The sequence below is a fragment of the Trachurus trachurus genome (genome assembly GCF_905171665.1).
Source record: "Trachurus trachurus genome assembly, chromosome: 1".
In the NCBI taxonomy this organism is placed as follows: domain Eukaryota; kingdom Metazoa; phylum Chordata; class Actinopteri; order Carangiformes; family Carangidae; genus Trachurus; species Trachurus trachurus.
Genome location: NC_139891.1, coordinates 23582519 through 23600591, shown reverse-complemented (window position 1 = coordinate 23600591; position 18073 = coordinate 23582519). Strand labels below are relative to the sequence as shown.

Here is an 18073-nt window from a genome sequence, read left to right as displayed (position 1 = left end):
AAGCTACAAGTTTTATACTATAAGATTTTAGCATGTTAGCACCTTTGACAGACAATGTAATCTTTTTTTACTTGACACATTGACACTGGTCAAATAAAGTGCAGGTGATAAAATAGCGGGCAAACATAAAATATAGTGGTGGAAATTAAGGTTTCAGTACCAAAATGTAAATAAAACAGGAAAACAGACAGAAAATGAAGAAAGGCAGCAGCTTCTAAAATGTATTTTATATGTGGGGGGAAAAAATCCTTGATCTCTCACTTTATGTTTGGGCTATACTGTGAAAGTTTCTGTGTTTCTTGAAAAAAGTATTAAGTTACTTATTCTATTAAGTATGTAACATATAGCAGTGTGTTTCAAGGCTGAACCACTACCCAAAACACTTGAGACTTGATTTACAGTTTGGAGACATTTTGATTTAGTCATGCACCCAGTGGGAAAGTATATTCATTCAATTTTCCAACATGCTAGTTATTAAGAAGTACCCCCTCCCGAATGTACAAGACAGTAGTCTATCCACCTTGGACAGAGTTTAAGTACACCACAGGTCTGTGACATTACGGCCAGATGAACACCGACGCTTTTAGTCATAGACATTCAGAGTCTCAGCTCCACCTGATGAGCTTGTCTGTGGAATTTGGGAGAAACATGCGAACTCTTGGGAGGCAGCGGTCCTAACCACTGTGCAACCATACCACCCACGTCATGTACAGTTGAATAAAGCTCCTGCACGCAGATAAACATACGCACAAACACATTTGAGTCACCACTTTCCAGGGGAGCTTCCTGGAAGACTGTTCCGACTGTTCCAGCACTGTCACAATGTGTCCCATAAAACAAAGGAAAACACATGATTTTATGTCTTTTCATGCAACTTACTGGAAAATGCAATTATGCTCAACATTAGTGCAGTTGGCTTTCAGATGCACTTGTAATTGTTGTGCCTCCCTAATTGAAGGTCTACTCCCAGGCATGCCGCACACACAGTGGTTGGTGTTTTTGAAAGTCCCCAACAATGTCATGATACATATTTTCTGACCCTGGGTGGCCTATACTCAGACACGGGCACAAAAACACACATACATAAACAAAAACAAACACATGACCCGACATTGTGCTCATAAAAGACACAGACATGTTGCAAGTATTGAAACAAATTTATTGAATCTTCCAGTCGAGACTTGATATTCATGGAATAAAACTGCTTTTCTGGGAGCTTTACTGAGCAGGAGAGAAAAAAAGAAAACAAAAACAAAAGTGCAGACAAAAAAAACAAGAAAGAAAACATTTCCAAAAATACAAAAAGAATGTAAAGAGTATAACAGTTTTAATAGCAAAGAACTGCTTGAAGCATAGAAGAATTAAATGACAAAATCTGCATTTTATAAAAAAAAAAAAAATCTTGGGACATCAAGAACTGATACCCTTTTCTCAGTCAACAATTAAAATTTGAATGCTCAACATTTTCCCATAACAGTCATTTAACAAGTTTTGCTCAGTCAATGTAATAAGAGAAAGAAGCACAGTCACTGAAATATTCATGTCCTCAATGTGACATCGTATTTGACACATCTGATTTTGCTGCAGAGTACACAGCAAAGGACAAACTAAACTGCACTTGTATTTGCCTTTGCTTCATGTGATGTTTAGCTACCAGTCGTAAATGTGAAGCACTACACTAAACCAAACTATGCTTTGCAAAACCAGACTGCACAGCACATATTCTAATAGTGAATATATCTAAACACTATTTCTTTTTTTTCTCATAAAATTCATTTGAAACACGAGTGTAACACAAGATGAGCAACATTTAAACATTAGTCTTTTATGTCAAAAATGCCCGTTTAGTGCCATGCCCCACACTAAACCCCACCCTTTACTCTCAAACTCCCCTTAATTTGCCCTCCTATTATTTTTCATGACTTGTGATATGGGAATTTAATTTTAATAACTTTGCACTGCTTTAATTTATTACCCTAAAAAGAACACTTAGAGGAAACAGCGTAATAGTTTAAGTGTCTGGAGATTATTAAAATTTTCAGTATTACTGGTCATCCTCCAAGTCCCTGCTAACTTTGTATATATCGTAAGTACATTTCATGCCAACCTCATTACAGTTGGACAGAAAATCAGCTGCCAACTGCAATTTCAGTGACCTGGAATGTCCCATAGTTGTTTTACCTACACACTTATATCTGGATTTCTGAGGGAATATTTAGATGCAAACTAGTTATGAGTCAGAATAATAGAACAATGAAAAAGAGACATTGTGGGAGCAAGATCAGGGAGGATACTTGCGTCATGATGAGTGTGATGGTCTAATTATTACAGTTGGTCACAAAGATCAAGTATCTTCCAGTTGCATCACGCTCACTTTACTTACTCCTCTCCCAGTCTGTAAATGTGCCCAATTCAGACGTCCTTCAAGTAGAGAACAAGCCGACCTATTTGACAACCCACCTGACCCAAGAGGTCCCAGATCAACCTGTGTTTTAGTCTAAACCTTGATCAGTTCTCGACTCAACCACAAATCAGTCTGGGACCAGTTAGCCCCTATTCTTGCTACTTAGACCAAAATGCTGGGGTATGGACAGCCACAGGGCCGAGGACAGTGAAGCCTATGAGACGGAGGATATAGGGTTGTGGGGGGAGCCCATCTGGGTTAGCACCTTATCCAACCACTGCAGAGGACCGTGCAGGTGAATCTCAATCCAGCAGGGTGTGCTGGTCACATCCTGGCGGTGGTACTCGGCTCCCCAGCCCTGAAACAAATGGGAAAACATGATTTAGGATCAAGATGAGGACAAATCAAATGTTTGATCCTGGGAGTAAATGTGATCATCAGTATCATCAACAGAAAATTGTTACTGACAGCAATATTCACCAAGACAGTGAAAAGATAACTGTTCATAGTGCAGATGTAATTTTTAAGTCTGGTTTTTGGTGTAAAATAAAAATCTTTTTTACAACTGAGTAAAGTTCTATCTATTAAAATACACTCAAATTAAAAACTCATCCAATAATCAGCTACAACTGTACTTTATAATAAGTGTGTGTGTTTTTTTTTCAATCACAGTCTGTGCAGGTTACCTTAACGAAGCTCATGCGAATGGTACACATCTTCGTGAGCTCATAAACGGCCTCGAAGCCGTGGTTGACGGACTGGGCCAGCAGCTCTGCAAACTCCTGGTTGTTGAAAATCTTCAGGCTGCAGCCGCTGGGAATCTTACACACAGTTGTGGGATGGAAGCCATGGTGGTAGTTACAGTTACGACTCTGGACGAAGATACTGCTGTCACTCAGACATTCTGCGTACACCTCCCCACCAACATAATACAGATGAACACCTGTGAGGAAGCAGGAGAAGATCAGGAGTTGGTCTCCCAAAGAAGCAGAGCTGTCATGTCATCCACGAAAAAAAAAAGGCGACCCCAAAAACATCATTGTGGTCAATCTAAAATCAATACACTACAATGTTCATTCAATTTGTTGTTACAGTTGAGTTCTCCTCTTGATCCCAATCTCTATTGACAAAATAAATTGATTTAGTCTCGTCTGCTAACAGACACTGCATCGTAGCCATTGACACGGGTTTTGCATACTGCACCTTTGCCGATGTGCCGCCGGGTGTTCTCGATGGTGGAGTTGCGGTTGACGTTGGAGAGCAAGCCGAGACAGAATCGGTTGCGGTTGTTGGAGGGATCTGTGAAGCCATCGACGAGCACACTGGTAGAGGAAGCCTGGAACGCCTCCCCGACACGATTGTTGAGCTCGTAGTAAACAATAGAGCACCAGTGCTTGGGTTCCTCATAGGCCACAGGCTGCACATCTGCGCAGGAAACACATTAACAGGTCACAAGAGTGAACCGAGTACATTGTTGATGCCGAGACACAACCAGACACATTTAATGTACATTCAATACTCCTTTGTGCAGACAAAACTGCCCCTGGTGCCAGCAGAGGCCTAGCTGTAAATCCTACTCACCGGTGCAATTATTTCTTTCCAAATTGTCCCTCGCAGCCCGTAACAATAATTTGAATAAATATATAGGACCCACTGGCTACATTTATGTACATTTACGCTGACCAAAATCAATGCTGACGCATCCTAAAGCATGCAGACTGTCTGTGATCTGTGTGCCAGCCTTTATTGAGCAGGCGAACAGTCAATAGAAGGGGGCTGGCCATGCTCTCTGTGTGCCTGCTATCTCAGGATGAGCCAGTGCCAGCTGGCCTCGCCCTCTCTGAGAGAGACGAATAAATCATGTTTATCTAAGCACATACTTCTCCCAAACTTCCTCTGTAGCGTGGTACTGGCTAGCAGGTGTGTTTTGTCTGTCCCCTTCCCAGAGCTGGCCTACAATAGAGACCCACTCCCCTCTACAGGATGCAGCTTGTGGAAAAGAACTTAAAAACTCCCCGTACTCCCACTTCCAGCAAACATTTCAACAGCTTTTCCCGCTACAGCTGTCACTGTGTGTGGGCAGAATCTGTGGGCCTTGAGCACATGATGATAAAAAAAAGTATAAATATGTTGTGGGTCAGGTGTGGAAGACCAAAGCTAAAACAGAAGTCTGGCTTTTTCAAGCATAATTAGTTAGTAATTTATAAAGAAAATGAAAGATTTAACAAACTTATAATTTTGGGCTTTTTTCAATAATGTGTTTTTTGAATTCAGGTCCTGCTAAGTAAATTGCTGAGATCGGGTAACATGGTGGCACGGTCCCATGAGATAAGAGACATGTCAGTAAGACAGTTTGTAAACTGGCCAACAATTATGAGGGATTATGCAAATCAGTGGCTCCCAAACTGATGGTCTGTATCCGTAAAGGAAATTGCAGTAGGCGGTTAAAAAAAACTGGGAACCTCTGATTTCATCATCACTGATCAGTATTGGCTGGTAAAAAACAAAAACGAGGGCATTGTGGCTGAGGTGTGGTAGGGAAGCATGTTAACACCACATAGTTTGAGTAACATTTGCCTTTGTTTACATTTTCAAACAGGTTTGGCTAACATGTGGATTTGACTGACTGCTACTTTCACTCCATTTATTTTTTCAGAAATAATTCAATGTACCCAGGTTTTAGGAATTAACTTGTTGTAGTACATTCTTATCATACCAAAAGAAATGACCACCAATGACTGAATTTTCCTTTCAATCGACCAACTGGACACGTGTCCACTACATAGTCTATTATGAATTCATTAATGCTCTGTTCAGACGTCTGTCCAACGCAATAAAAAAAAAACCACAATGTCGAGATAGCAGCAATTATTGCACCACATTTCAGGTAATTAGTGAATCTTATCATTAACGAGTTTCAAGTCATTACCACCAGCAGAGATGACATAAGCTCCGGCTTTTATAGGCCTCATAAAAGTGCTCTGAGGCCTGGCTTCATTTGCTGAGTCTTTGAGCTTCCCCTGGGTTTGCACCCACAGACGAAGCCTCGCTGTAACCCGGCAGATCCTTTTCCACTCACTGTTCAGGTTTTATCTGACAGGATATGGCAGAACAACCGCACTGAGGTTTGTCTCCTTTTTTGTGTGTGTGGAGTTTGACCACAGGACAAAAAATAACTTTAAAAATAACCAGGCCCCCCAGAAATCTTTGCACCTGCAGATCAAGGCGAGCAGGTGCAGACAGCTTTATGTGGATGATATCACTGAACACAAGGACGTGTGTGTGTGTGTGTGTGTGTGTGTGTGTGTGTGTGTGTGTGTGTGTGTGTGTGTGTGTGTGTGTGTGTGTGTGTGTGTGTGTGTGTGTGTGTGTGTGTGTGTGTGTGTGTGTGTGTGTGTGTGTGTGTGTGTGTGTGTGTGTGTGTGTGTGTGTGTGATAGAAAGGTAGTAACTGCCATGGTTACCTGGCCGGTTGTTACTCTCTATAGGCAAGGCTGGAGCCATGAGGTTGGTGTCCATTGGCTGGGGGCAATCCTGAGTCATTTGCTCCTCTGGGGGCATGTAGGCAGGAGGGGGAGTCTCTGCATCAAGAGGGGAGAGCAGAACAAAGAGAAGTGAGTTGTCCATTTTCAATTTGGAGGGAAAAAAGAGGAAGACGATCTAGGATTTTTATGGATCTTACCTGGCATTTGGAATGGACTGCCCGGGTCGGAGCTGGATGGTGAATGAGGGAAGGTGGCGCTGCTGCCACTCCCCGGCGAGTTTGGGTAGCTGTTTCCCGGCGAGTGTGGGAAGGGCATTGTGTTGGCCTGAGGAAAGGACTCTGGAAAGGTGGCATTCTGGGGCATGTGCGGCTCATTCTGTTGTAGAGGATTGCGGAAGCGAGGCAGCATCGTATGCTTGGCGTTGAACTCGCTGTTCCGTGGTACCAACACAGGCGGCAGCACTGGGGGGGGGAGAAAGAAAAATTGTTAAAACTTAAAGATCCAATATTTCCCGTGTGTAAGGAGGTTTCATTTATGGCGGCTTTGATGTATCTAACGAGTAAACATACGACTGATGTGACACCGTGTGCATTCAACACATATTTAAGTTTAACTATGATCCTTGTTTGTAAATTAAATTTCCTCAGTTTGTAGCTCATGTAATTTCATTTCTTTTAATGTCTTATTACTTCTCAATTTCATTGTTTCTTGTCTTTTAACAACCTAATTATTATCTCATTGTTTTATATATATATTTATATGACTTGGCTGTCTAGACTGCAATTGTCCATTGCATTTAATGAAGAACTATAACAGTCTGTCTAATGATTAATGAACTGTTTCAGCACTGTAGAACTTGTATACAACCCTGCACATGAAAAATCTCTCATACACACAGAATTGACTTATTTGAATCCAAGATAATAAATGATGATTCATGATTCAACATTCTGAGTGCAGATGTCCCTGCATTTTTTTTTATATATATATAATAAGTATCAGCTTCCAGCCTGTTGGTCTTGGCCAGCAATATTTGGCCTCGACTCTCAGATTGATATTTTGTCACAATCCATTGTTAAGGGGAATTCATCACTTTAGGGTAAATAGCCTTGCTGATGTGAGGGCTATTCAGGTGCAGTACATACAAACCACAGAGAAACGCTTTACTTGTGCCTATAAATACTTGTGAAGATAAATAAAGCTAGTGCTGAAATTGTAGACGGAGCCCATGCTGCTGTCAGTGTTACTGCAGGTAGACCATGTGTGTGCTGCAGTGAGCCAGCACATCACTGCAGCAGTTTATTTCAAAGGTTACATGTTGAGCAGGCAGACAGCTGTGCTGCTTGGTAGAATAGTGAGGGGAGATTGACAGGATGTGTGTGTGTAGGCGGTGGGTGGTGTTAGGGGAGAGCTGTGAGGAGGGGGTAGTGTGGACAGACAGGTGCTTGTGGGTTAAATCACCTTAGCCCCCCCTGCCCCCCTGCCCCACCGCCACCCCCTCTGCCCACCGCTAAAACAAAAAGTGTGCAAGGCAGGCAACAACTTTTTCCTCCCATTGTGTGACCGGCTTCCTGTTCCAGCCATCCTCAGAGAAACTGTGCGTGCAGTCATGGGCGTGTTTGTATCCTCGTTTTAGTAACACGCGTGCGAGTATGGGAGTGTGTGTGCCTGTGTGTGTGTCTACATGTGTGCATAAATGTTGGGGGGGAAAAGGAAAAAAGAAGAAAAAAAAGAAAAAAGAAGGGCCTGCAGTACAGACCATGCCCAAAACAAAGCCCTCATTCTCCCCCCGGATGGAATTTCCTGCTCCACACACACACACACGTGAACACACACACACACACACACAGATGCTTGGCCCTTTACACACTAAGCACCATGCACACAGCTGTTTCTATCTTGTCAGCTGACCCTCAGTTTCTGGTAGTTAGAAGGCAAATAGTGTTTGATTTGTCTTCTTTCTCCACTACCTTTGCAGTCGAGGCCTGAGGATCAGACGTGACCTGCCCTGAGAAATTAGGTCAACAAGGCTGGTATCAGTCTCTTAGTCTCTTCTTCAAGATTTGTTTTCCTACTTGTGTCTTTATTTCTAACACAGGAATTGGTTTCATTTATTTGATTACAAGTCATATTGGATTTTAATTAGTTTTCTTTCATTCTGCCTTCTATGAGGAACTTCGTAACTTGGTTTTTGGATGCTTCATTGTAAAATAAAGTCCACATACATACTAAAAGTTAATGTACTCTCCTGATGTGGTGAAATCACTTACATCAGTCTTGTTATATAGAGAAGTTCTGCTTGTTGTTAAAACCTAGGAGACTACAGGAAGATAAGAGATGAAGGAGAGAAACTAAATAATGGACTATCAGCAGGAGTCATTAGTGTAGAGGAAAAGATTTCTACATTCTCAAAACGCTCATTAAAAAGTTCCTGATATTACATTTTTAAGTTGTTTTCAGTTGAGGAGGACAAACATACTGGCCAATACCAAAGTAGAGACAGTGCGATCGATCACACTATTTGGTACACCGCTCCATCAGTCCACTACATCTTTATAATTCTGTTTCAGCACAAGTTCAGACAGTAATTTTACACAGTTTATACGTCTGTACTGCAATGTCTACAGATGCAAGTGTCCTTTCACTATGCAACTCTCCACATCTCTCCCAATACTGTATCTGATATCGCAATTCAGCGTGTATGCTGTCACAGATTTGACAAGTCCTCTCTTTTTCCCCTCATTAAAAAATCTGAATCGCATCAAGTGCAAAACTTATATATATATTATATTATATATATTTATATTAAATGACACGATGAAGCCATTGATTAATCATCGACATAAGAACATTGTCAATCATATTTCATATAGATTGGTCACAACGATCTGAACCCACCTGGACTGTCCACTCGTTTGTAGTGGTAGGGGTTGATACACACGTCCTTCTGTTTGGAGCCAAACGGGTACTCGCAGCACTCCAGGGCCTTCAGCTCGTGGTGGGACTGCAGATCAGGCCAGCGCCACACCCGACAATAAATGACATGCGGCAGACCTTTCCTGTGGGACACCTGCAGCCGTCCGTCCAGGGAGCGGGGGATTGTCACACAGTTACTGGGCTGACCCGGGCAGCTGAGAGCCCTCTCCAGCTCCTCCATGGCTCCCTTCTTCTTTTTTAGTTTCTTAACCAAAGCATCCACAGCCTTTTCGGCCCATTTCTCTTCCTCGTCTCCCTGCTTCCAACCCAGCAGCCGCTTGACCGCCGGGCTGGTGAAGGAGAAGAGCGAGGTGACGTTCATGATGGACAAGCCGCCCTCCTCCCCTCTCCCTTCAGTCCAAGAGGAAGTATGAGCAGCGATGGGGGACAGTCCAGTCTCAGAATACAATGGGTGATTTACTATTTGACTGTTTTGTTTTTGATAAGTTTTTAAATTTTGGAGTTTCAGATAATCCTGAGCTTTCTCTGCGTCTGATCAGGTCCTCTTGATGGCCACTTCCTAAAAGAAAAAGAGAGGTAGGTTAACATCAATGGGTAAAAAGAGATTTCAAATAATTGTACATAACAGCTCAGCTGGCGGTATCATCACCTCCACAAACGTAACCCAACTAAGGCAATCACTGAACTCTTCTCTTTATACTTCACTACGGCCGATGTCTAACAAAAAAAAGAGGGGATGATGTCAGTTACCCCCGTTACAGCCATGTCAGTCATGGCTTCTGGGAAACTGGCAGAGGAGTCACAACAGACACCCTCCTGTGAACATCAGTCCCAACCAGACATTCTGCAGATAGCTTCCTGTCCGTATGGCTTGTCACATTACCACCACTCACTTAAATCATTTACAGCAAATGACTTCACGTACTGTATGCAGCCGACACAACTTATAGGAATTTGGCCTGCAGGTTTACCACCTGATTCACTCCTCGAGGGTTAAACCTGTCACCGTGTGCATTTCTTCAATATCAATAGCTTAGAGACAGTGGCTATACGGCAGCTCAAAACTATCAGTGGCTAAAATCTTTCTGCAACTACTAGCCTATTTTTCATTATCAATTTATCTGCTTGAGTCAAAAGCGACATCTTCAAAATGCCATGAATTTTTTTGTTTTCCCTCTTCTAACCATCACAAAACTTATTAAATAAATGTATGTAAATCAACTGATCTGTAACTTGATCAAAGTGTTGAGATTTAATTGTAAATGGTAATTTTTTAAAACTAATCAATTTTCCAAATATGTAAAAGGTTGATTTTCTCATTTGGCAGTCCCTTTTAATTTATGTTCAATGTAGTCAGCACATTGCTAATATATAGTATAGGGCATGACCACAATACCAGGCACAGCAAAATTATACATTTGTATCAATTTGTTATTTGGTCTACAAAATGTCACAAATCTGAATAAAATATCAGATTATAATTTAAGCCTACATGGCTTATTCGTACAACCAGAGGAAAAACAAAATACATTTCGTACATTACTTTCATAGTAGACACAAAAAACAGCAAGTCTTAACATATGTGATGCTGGAACCAGTTAATTGTTGGTATTTCAGTGATAGAAACAATTGCTTTTTTAAAGATTCAGTTTCTCTCAACTTGCAACTGACTTCACTATTGACTTCGTACGACTGCAAACTATAAGTCAAAGTGTATGGAAGATATGAAAAGGCGACTTTCAATACGCAGCCTGCTGAGGCAAGTTCTCTAAAGCTTCAACACCACCAACCGAGGAACACTGGTATTGGGCAGGAATCTGGCAAAGTGTGGGACAATAAAAAGGAAGTGCATGTGGACCCCAGGACAAATGTGCCCATTCACATGGGTCCCACAGGAGCAATTGAGTAGCCAGGAGGTGCACGCATTCTAGCTTTTAAAGGGGGAAAACAAGAGCGCATTGAGCTCTTCCAGTTCAACCTTCTTTTCAAGTTTTCTTCTGAATGCAATTAGGGAGATAAAACATAGTTACGGTTGAGGTTTGGCTGCACATAAATGTTCAGATGCAATCCCAGAATCAAATAAACAGCTTGTCAGGAATCCTCCTCCTTTTATCCGTACTGACTCACGCGGGTGAGGATGCATCACTCTCTGACAGTAAAACCTGCAGTATATTGGATTTCATACGAGCAGGAACAAATACATCATTAAGACTGCTGTGTAGTTATTCTTGGCCCTTTTAGATTATGGGATGAACAGCAATTTCTATCTTTGTCAGCTACTGCATGTGTGTAGGCTATATCACACTGGTAAAACAGGCAGGCAGGGGAGAACAGGTGCCATTTACAATGCATGTGTGTTGCAGAGGCTTTGGATACGTACTATTACCAACCACACTGACTGGAAAACTTCAAGTTGGAACATGTTAATCAAAAGTGACGCTTAACTGCTATCATGTGAAAGAGACACATACAAGTGGGCAGGGGTGTGTCTTTATGCGAGTGTGAGATTAAGAGAAAACAAATCTCAGCAGCACTGATGTCTCTTGAATCTCAAGACCCCACTAATGACATCCCAGTGTCCTAGTGCCCTGCTAGTTCTCATAAGAATACTATTCTCCACCATCAGAGAGACAGGAAACAGGCAGCGTAGTAATGCTTCATATCTATCATCTTCAACACAGCAGCGACATCACTTCCTCTTGCTGAGAACAGCAGGGGTTTTTTTTTCCACAGATGTGGAGCTGAGAGAAAATGGTTTCCTTAACTGGGCAACTCTGACCTCTCTCTCTTTCATTTTTAGTAAAAAAAAATCTGCTAAAGTGAGGGAAAGAATGGGTCACACATGTCAGGTGTTGAGTCACTGAAGTAGCTGGATTTTGGATTTTTCAAACTGCATATGCAAACTATTCCCTTTGTTTGGGTGTTGATAGAAAACGTAGGACGACAGCTAATGACTTGGATCAGTGATTAATGTCAATTACTTTCTTGATGAGACTTTGGTCCTCCATGCTATGATACATTTTGGTTGGTCCCCCCCAAAAAATGTGTTATTGGTGCTTTCGAGTGCTACAGATCCATCACTTCACCTGATTTCGAAATGAGTATTGCTGGGAAATCTTAAGTCTGGCGCGCCACGAGACAGCAAACTTCTTGCCAATGTCTGTTACAAAACTGACTCAGCACATCTCCACACAAAGGATAAAACAGACTTCAGGGTCTAACAATAAAACATGCACTTTAAAAAGGTTTTAAAAAAACAGCAACATCATGTACGTATGTAGTGGGGGTCACCACCCAGGCACAGAGGGAGTTGTTTTGATCCACTTTCAGCCACAGAGCTGCTTTGATGGCCTCTCATTGACAGCTCGTACTATCAGCACAAGTCGAGGACTAGCTGTACAAAGACGAGCTTTAATCCACTTCAGATGGAAGATTCCAGAGAGTTCTGTACTGTAACATTTGCAGCAGGCTTCACACCCCTCTGCTGCTGTCATACGGCTGCAGCTGGAAACCATATCTCTTGGATATTTCCAACGCTGACAGTTAGTAATATCTGACTGATGGCCTGACCACATGCTTATTTTAAGGGTCTGATACGTCTTTGTTCTGCGTCTTTTGGACAATGCTAGTTTACAGTTGTCTGTGAGGCAGTCAAAATATAAAGGCGCCATTGTGCCTCCCTGTTCCTATACCTATGTATAGTCCGGGATGTTTCCCCCTGAAAATTTTCACTATTTATAGAATTGGTGTTCACATGGAGGCAGTTTTGAAGATTAGCTGTAGAAATACAATGCTGTATTTAAAATCTAATCAAATTTCAAAATAAAAGCTCTTCTGTGAGAATTCTGGCAGACACATTGAGCATCTGTTGAGATATCGCTGATTCCTGTAAACTGACTAAGCAACAAACTGTACAGCTGCACTGATCTCATCAATTCTTGTTTCCATTTCTGGGGAGCTTTTTTTATTTTTATGGATGAAGTTATTTTTCTGACTCTTGCCCAAGAATATGACATCCTCATTCTTCATCCCACCTACAAACCTCTGATTGGCTGGATTGTTTTTCCAACTGGAAAAACTGCTGTCAAAAATCTGAGAAAAATCCCCTTACAACCTCCCAAGGTGACATCTTGAAATTGCTCATTTTGTCCAGACAAATGTATTCAATTTAATTTACTCAACAGAAAAAAGGAGCATCACATTTGAGATGCTTAAGTCTCACTTATGTCCTTCCCGAGTGACATTTTCAAAGATATTCACTTTAAAATCACACAAGACAAAATCAAAAAGTGAGAAGCTTTGTCAATTTTGCCACCTCTCAAACCCTACACCTTCTTTACAGCCAAGTTGAAGAGGCACTCTGTCACTGTTGTGTGTAGCGATGGCTTGTTATAGCCATCAGTTAGCCCATCTGAAGCTAATGGGAACACAGAGTGGGATCATGCGACACTGACAGGCGGAGGCTTTGACCCACCTGGTGCGAGCTGTTAGCCACTACACTAGCTCCATGGATCATTTTGCACTGCTCCAGTGTCTGTTAATCAATTTAGGCCTGGGCTGTGTAGGATGAGGAGGCAGTAATGATGCTCTCTGGACCCTCCCCGGGGACGGAGCATTATAAAGAAGCTACATTATTTATCAGCAGGGTCCTGGATGGGGCCTCCATTAGCCCCCTGCTCAATGGAGTCACTGGCTATAAACAGAGGAGTGCAGGAAGAGAGAGAGTGATAGATAAAGAGAGAGAGAGAGGGACTGCAAAGCCAGAGATCTAAGACGGAGGGAGTGTTTTTGAGGAAGAGATTGAGAACGCTCGTATATCTTCTCTCTTCACTGAGCACTTCTGGATTAAGTGCCTTCAAGAGTCATTACTGAGTAAATAGTGACACTACAAGGATGCAATATATGCTTTTTCACAAATAGAAATAATGGCAGTGCAGTCCTGAGATAAAACATCCTTTAAAAAACAGCTACAGCAAAGTTCATCCCTTTTGCCTTTATCCATGGCCATCAAATACCGGCTTCTCAGCTTCTCAGCAATTAAATCAGGTCAAAGTAAGATGAGGATTTTTTTTTGTTTCTAGGTAGTCAATTTCAGACCAGACGCCAGAACAGTCATCTTGCAATTTCTTACTTTGACTGATATAAATAAGTGGTTGACTAGATAGAAAACTGCCAACATATTTATCAGGTAAGAATCAGTGACATGTGAAGATAAGCTCTGTTTCACATCTTTGTAAACTGAATGTTTCTGTAAACAATTTCAAGATGTCACCATTATCACTGGTAGACTGTGATCAGCATGCTTCTTTATATTTTCACTTTTTATCATTATGAATCGTAATCTGACTGACAGATCTGATTAACTATCAATTGACAGTAACAATGTTTTTCTACAGAAAGAGAAACCAAATTCTAAAAAAAATGACTAATGGCACATAAAAAAGTGTATCCATGAATTCACTATTCTAAAAGAGGCTAAATGTGTTCACACAAGATTGCAAATCTTGATATGAGTCCATTAAATATGTAAATATGTACTAGGCCTATATTATAAAATATGTAATGACCATGATGTTTCATGTAAATCGCACTAGCACCATTCAGAATTTTCTTCACTGTAATTTTGTTCTAATTTCTCACAATAACATATCTCCAACAGCCCAACACTTGCTGGTCCGTCCACTCGACACGTTTGAGGAAAGGACTGAGGTTTCATAGCCAGATGATGCAGATTTTTTGCCACAGTCATATAACAGACTAAAGAGCAAAGCTTGAAATAACCACAGTCAGACATGAGGTGTCCTTACAGACTAGACATGGCATTGACCCGACAGGCTTCTTTAACTCACTGGGGTCACTGTTCTTCACAAACACAGACACACGCCTCACAGCTCTGACCTAGTAAAGATTAAACGATAATGCGAGTGAGTGAGAAGAACCAGCTCTCATCATGTAACTACACAAAAAGAAAAACTCTGTGGTCACTATTGTCCAGACCTAACGGGGCTGTACTGGGATCAGATTCTTCATATCCCAGACACACCAGTCCACCCATGACTGTAGACATAACTAGCAAACACATGGGGTTTCAGGCAGCTATGTCAACCATGCTTGGCACTCAGTGTTGGGTTAGTGTTGTGTTAGGGTGGACACCTCACCCCGACACATGGCAGGCTATGTTGTCCTGACCGTACAGACACACTGGAGGGGTTTGACGTCCACTACTGTTGTGACTGACTCTCTGGATACAGGAATGCTGCTAACCTATATTTACACCTTGTAGTCGAGTAGCTTTTGCCTTTGCTGTCCTTATAGACAGCGATAGAGATAGATAGGTATCAATAAGACTAATGTATAACTTTGGTATACTACTGACTGCAATAAATGTTCTCGCTATGCTTTGAATTTGTGAATAACAGGGACAAGCTCATATAAGCCATCATATTGGCATATCCACTTAAAGGAGAGCCTTCATCCTCATTTCAGTCCTATGGATACACCATTTGTTTTATTTTCAGTCAAAATTTAAAGCTGCATACCTTGAGAATGCAGGACAATAAAACAATTGGAAGTAAATCACGGACAAGGACAAATTCCTGTCCTTTGGGTAATCTGATATGTCATCTTCAATAATGTCAGGAGATCTAGCCTTAGCTGCTGTAGGTCTTTCTCTCCTACTCTCTCTCTCTCTCCCTCTCCCTCTCCCTCTTCTCTTTCTCACTCTCTCGCATGAACACTTACACAGACAAACAGATTCATAAACACATTGACATAACTAAAAACACACACATGGGACACATGTCCTGCGAAGCATGCCAGTGCACCAGCTGAAACAGCCTCAGTTATTCTACAGCAGCAGAGATCAACAAGATGGAAAAGTATAACATGTGGATTTTGTAAACAGTGGGGAAATACACTGCATAGGCTATCCTTTCTTCTTAAATAAACTAATTATTGATATATATATTTTTTAAGTTAATTAGCATGTGAATGGTCCAAAACGACCACCCGACAATCTGTAGCTATCTTGTAGTTTAACTAACCAAAAAAGCCCCAAACCATGTTTTTACTGCTAAACCACTATCACATAGCATAGACCTGAGAGGATTAGCTAAATGAGTGGTTGATTATCAGAAAATTAATCAGTTTGGATCACTTTTAACCATTGCTTTCATCAGTACAAAATGCTATTATCTGCTGTTTCAATGCTTCTCAAGATGTCAGGATTTGCTGCTCATCTCAGTTTTAGATCACCTACACACAATATGTTTTGGTTTAAGGCATTGTACAGCTACCAGGCAATTTGAAAACATCATATTGGACTCAAGGGAGTTGTAAAAAAAAATCTCACATTTATTATTTTAGAAAATGTTTAACACAAAGAAATGGCCCACCAGTCCACATCCTGTATCTTAACGCCCTACACACACCATGTGTTCAACAGCAGCAGCTATTATAACCTATATTCCCTGCTAAAGCCACCTAAATAGTTTACACTTCCAAGTGCTAGTACTGATGCATGGCATGCTTCAGAGCGACTTGAGCACAGTTGCTGGTGTTTGTAGTGTTGAAAAGCAAAAACCTGTCTATGGCTCTCTTACTGCTCCTTTAGTTTTGACACAATATAGTTAGTGACCTTACAATTAGGCTACTACAAGATAACGATAGTTCGTGAACCTGGTGTAGCCTGGAAAATTAGTCTCAATTTCACGAAAATGTGACTAAATCTGAAACCAAAATCTGATACTGTGAGTAAAAGGAAGAAAGAAAGAAAAAAAGTTTGAAGCTGCCAACAAGATACACTGTGGAGTTAGTTAGTAACCGCTGGGATCTACTTCCTTACAAAACAGTGGCCGTGCACACTGTTACGAGTGGAAATACGGATAAAGAAACTTTTCATTTAGCATGTTATAAACGAGGACAAAAGTTTACAGTACCTTTTCTTTCACTGCAGCCCCCTCTCTCTCCCTCTCTCTCTCTCTCTCCGTCTCCCCCTGTGTACTCTCTCTGCCTGCCTTCGGTCTGCTCGGCCTGGCGTCAGTGAGTCGCGGAGCCGCCTCACCCTCCGCTGAGCGCCAGTATCACGCCGCGGGATGCAGACCCGACAATAACAAGACCTACTTTTCACACATCTAATATCTTCATTCACCGTGTGGAAATGGATTATGTAACTGTGGAACAATGCGGGTTTTTTCTTTTCTTTTTCTCTCTCACTAATTTAGTTGGAGAGTTTCTTTTCAGACGTCTGAGTTTGTTGCTACAAAAACTTGCCCGTTTAAATGGGCTGAAATGTTGCTTGTTTGAGAGAAAGGAGAAAGGAGGGGGGGGACTCTCCTCTATTCAGGGGCTCCATGCAAAATGTGAAATAGATGATAGATATTAGTCTTTTCTACCAGTATTTGCAAAACAGGGGAGTTTAAATGGTTGATTGCAATCTAGAATTGGCCAAAGTCCCTCCTAAAGTAGCCTACAATAAAATAACCTAAAATAAGACAAAATGATTACTAGGCAATCAGTCTCGAACACAAGCTCATGCAGAAATATTCATTTATTCTTCCTCTGTGTTGACTCTCTGTGACTAAATTTAATACCTCTTCCTCTTCAAACTTTTGTCAGTAAATGCTTGCAGTTGTTTACACTTGATAAACAACTGTGGTTTATCTGTGAACCCCTGAACTGCACCACATTTAGCCTGCTTATGAGATCTAGCTTTGCTTTGATTGTGATATGATAAGCACCATTTATGTTGTCAGGAGAACAAAAGTGTCCGAAAACAGGAACATGCTTGTACATGCCATCATTTCAACTTCCCACCTCAAGACAGTAAGGCGCAATACACACAACCAGCTCAGACCTGATACATGTCTTTCCTTTGATGTGTGCATGGAGGCATAATTTTGCAATGTCAAGAGTGAAACTTCCAACAGGTCTTCAGACCGTCTCATTAATAATGCATGATAATGCTTGAAAATAGCAGTCAGGCAGTGCAGCAGCAGCAGAGGACATTAAGTGTCATTTCCAAGTGAGCTAAATCAGTCCATTCATATAGTGGCACACTTAAGATATGACCTATTACATAATAAACTATTATTCTGAATTCCTCTTATCTGACCAGAACAGAGACAAAATGTGAAGTCACTATCAGAAAAAGGAGAATTGAATTTCTCAACACAAGAATAACTGCAGTTTAAAAAAAAAAAAAAAAAAAGTCAGACAGATGTTATACTTAAGAGATAACATGCCATCAA

At 41.3% G+C, this 18073-nt stretch overlaps 1 protein-coding gene across 1 annotated transcript; it reads right to left on the bottom strand.

Annotated features, from left to right (window-relative positions):
- Window positions 1-1927: 1927 nt before the first annotated feature.
- smad1 (SMAD family member 1) lies at window positions 1928-16856 on the bottom strand. The gene is made up of 7 exons (XM_083982240.1): window positions 16763-16856; window positions 8787-9384; window positions 6086-6349; window positions 5868-5984; window positions 3608-3829; window positions 3091-3347; window positions 1928-2762 (listed from the first exon to the last, which is right to left on the bottom strand). The coding sequence occupies exons 2-7, from the start codon at window positions 9184-9186 to the stop codon at window positions 2619-2621; spliced, it is 1404 nt and encodes a 467-aa protein (XP_083838366.1). The 5' UTR covers window positions 9187-9384; window positions 16763-16856; the 3' UTR covers window positions 1928-2618.
- Window positions 16857-18073: the final 1217 nt, after the last annotated feature.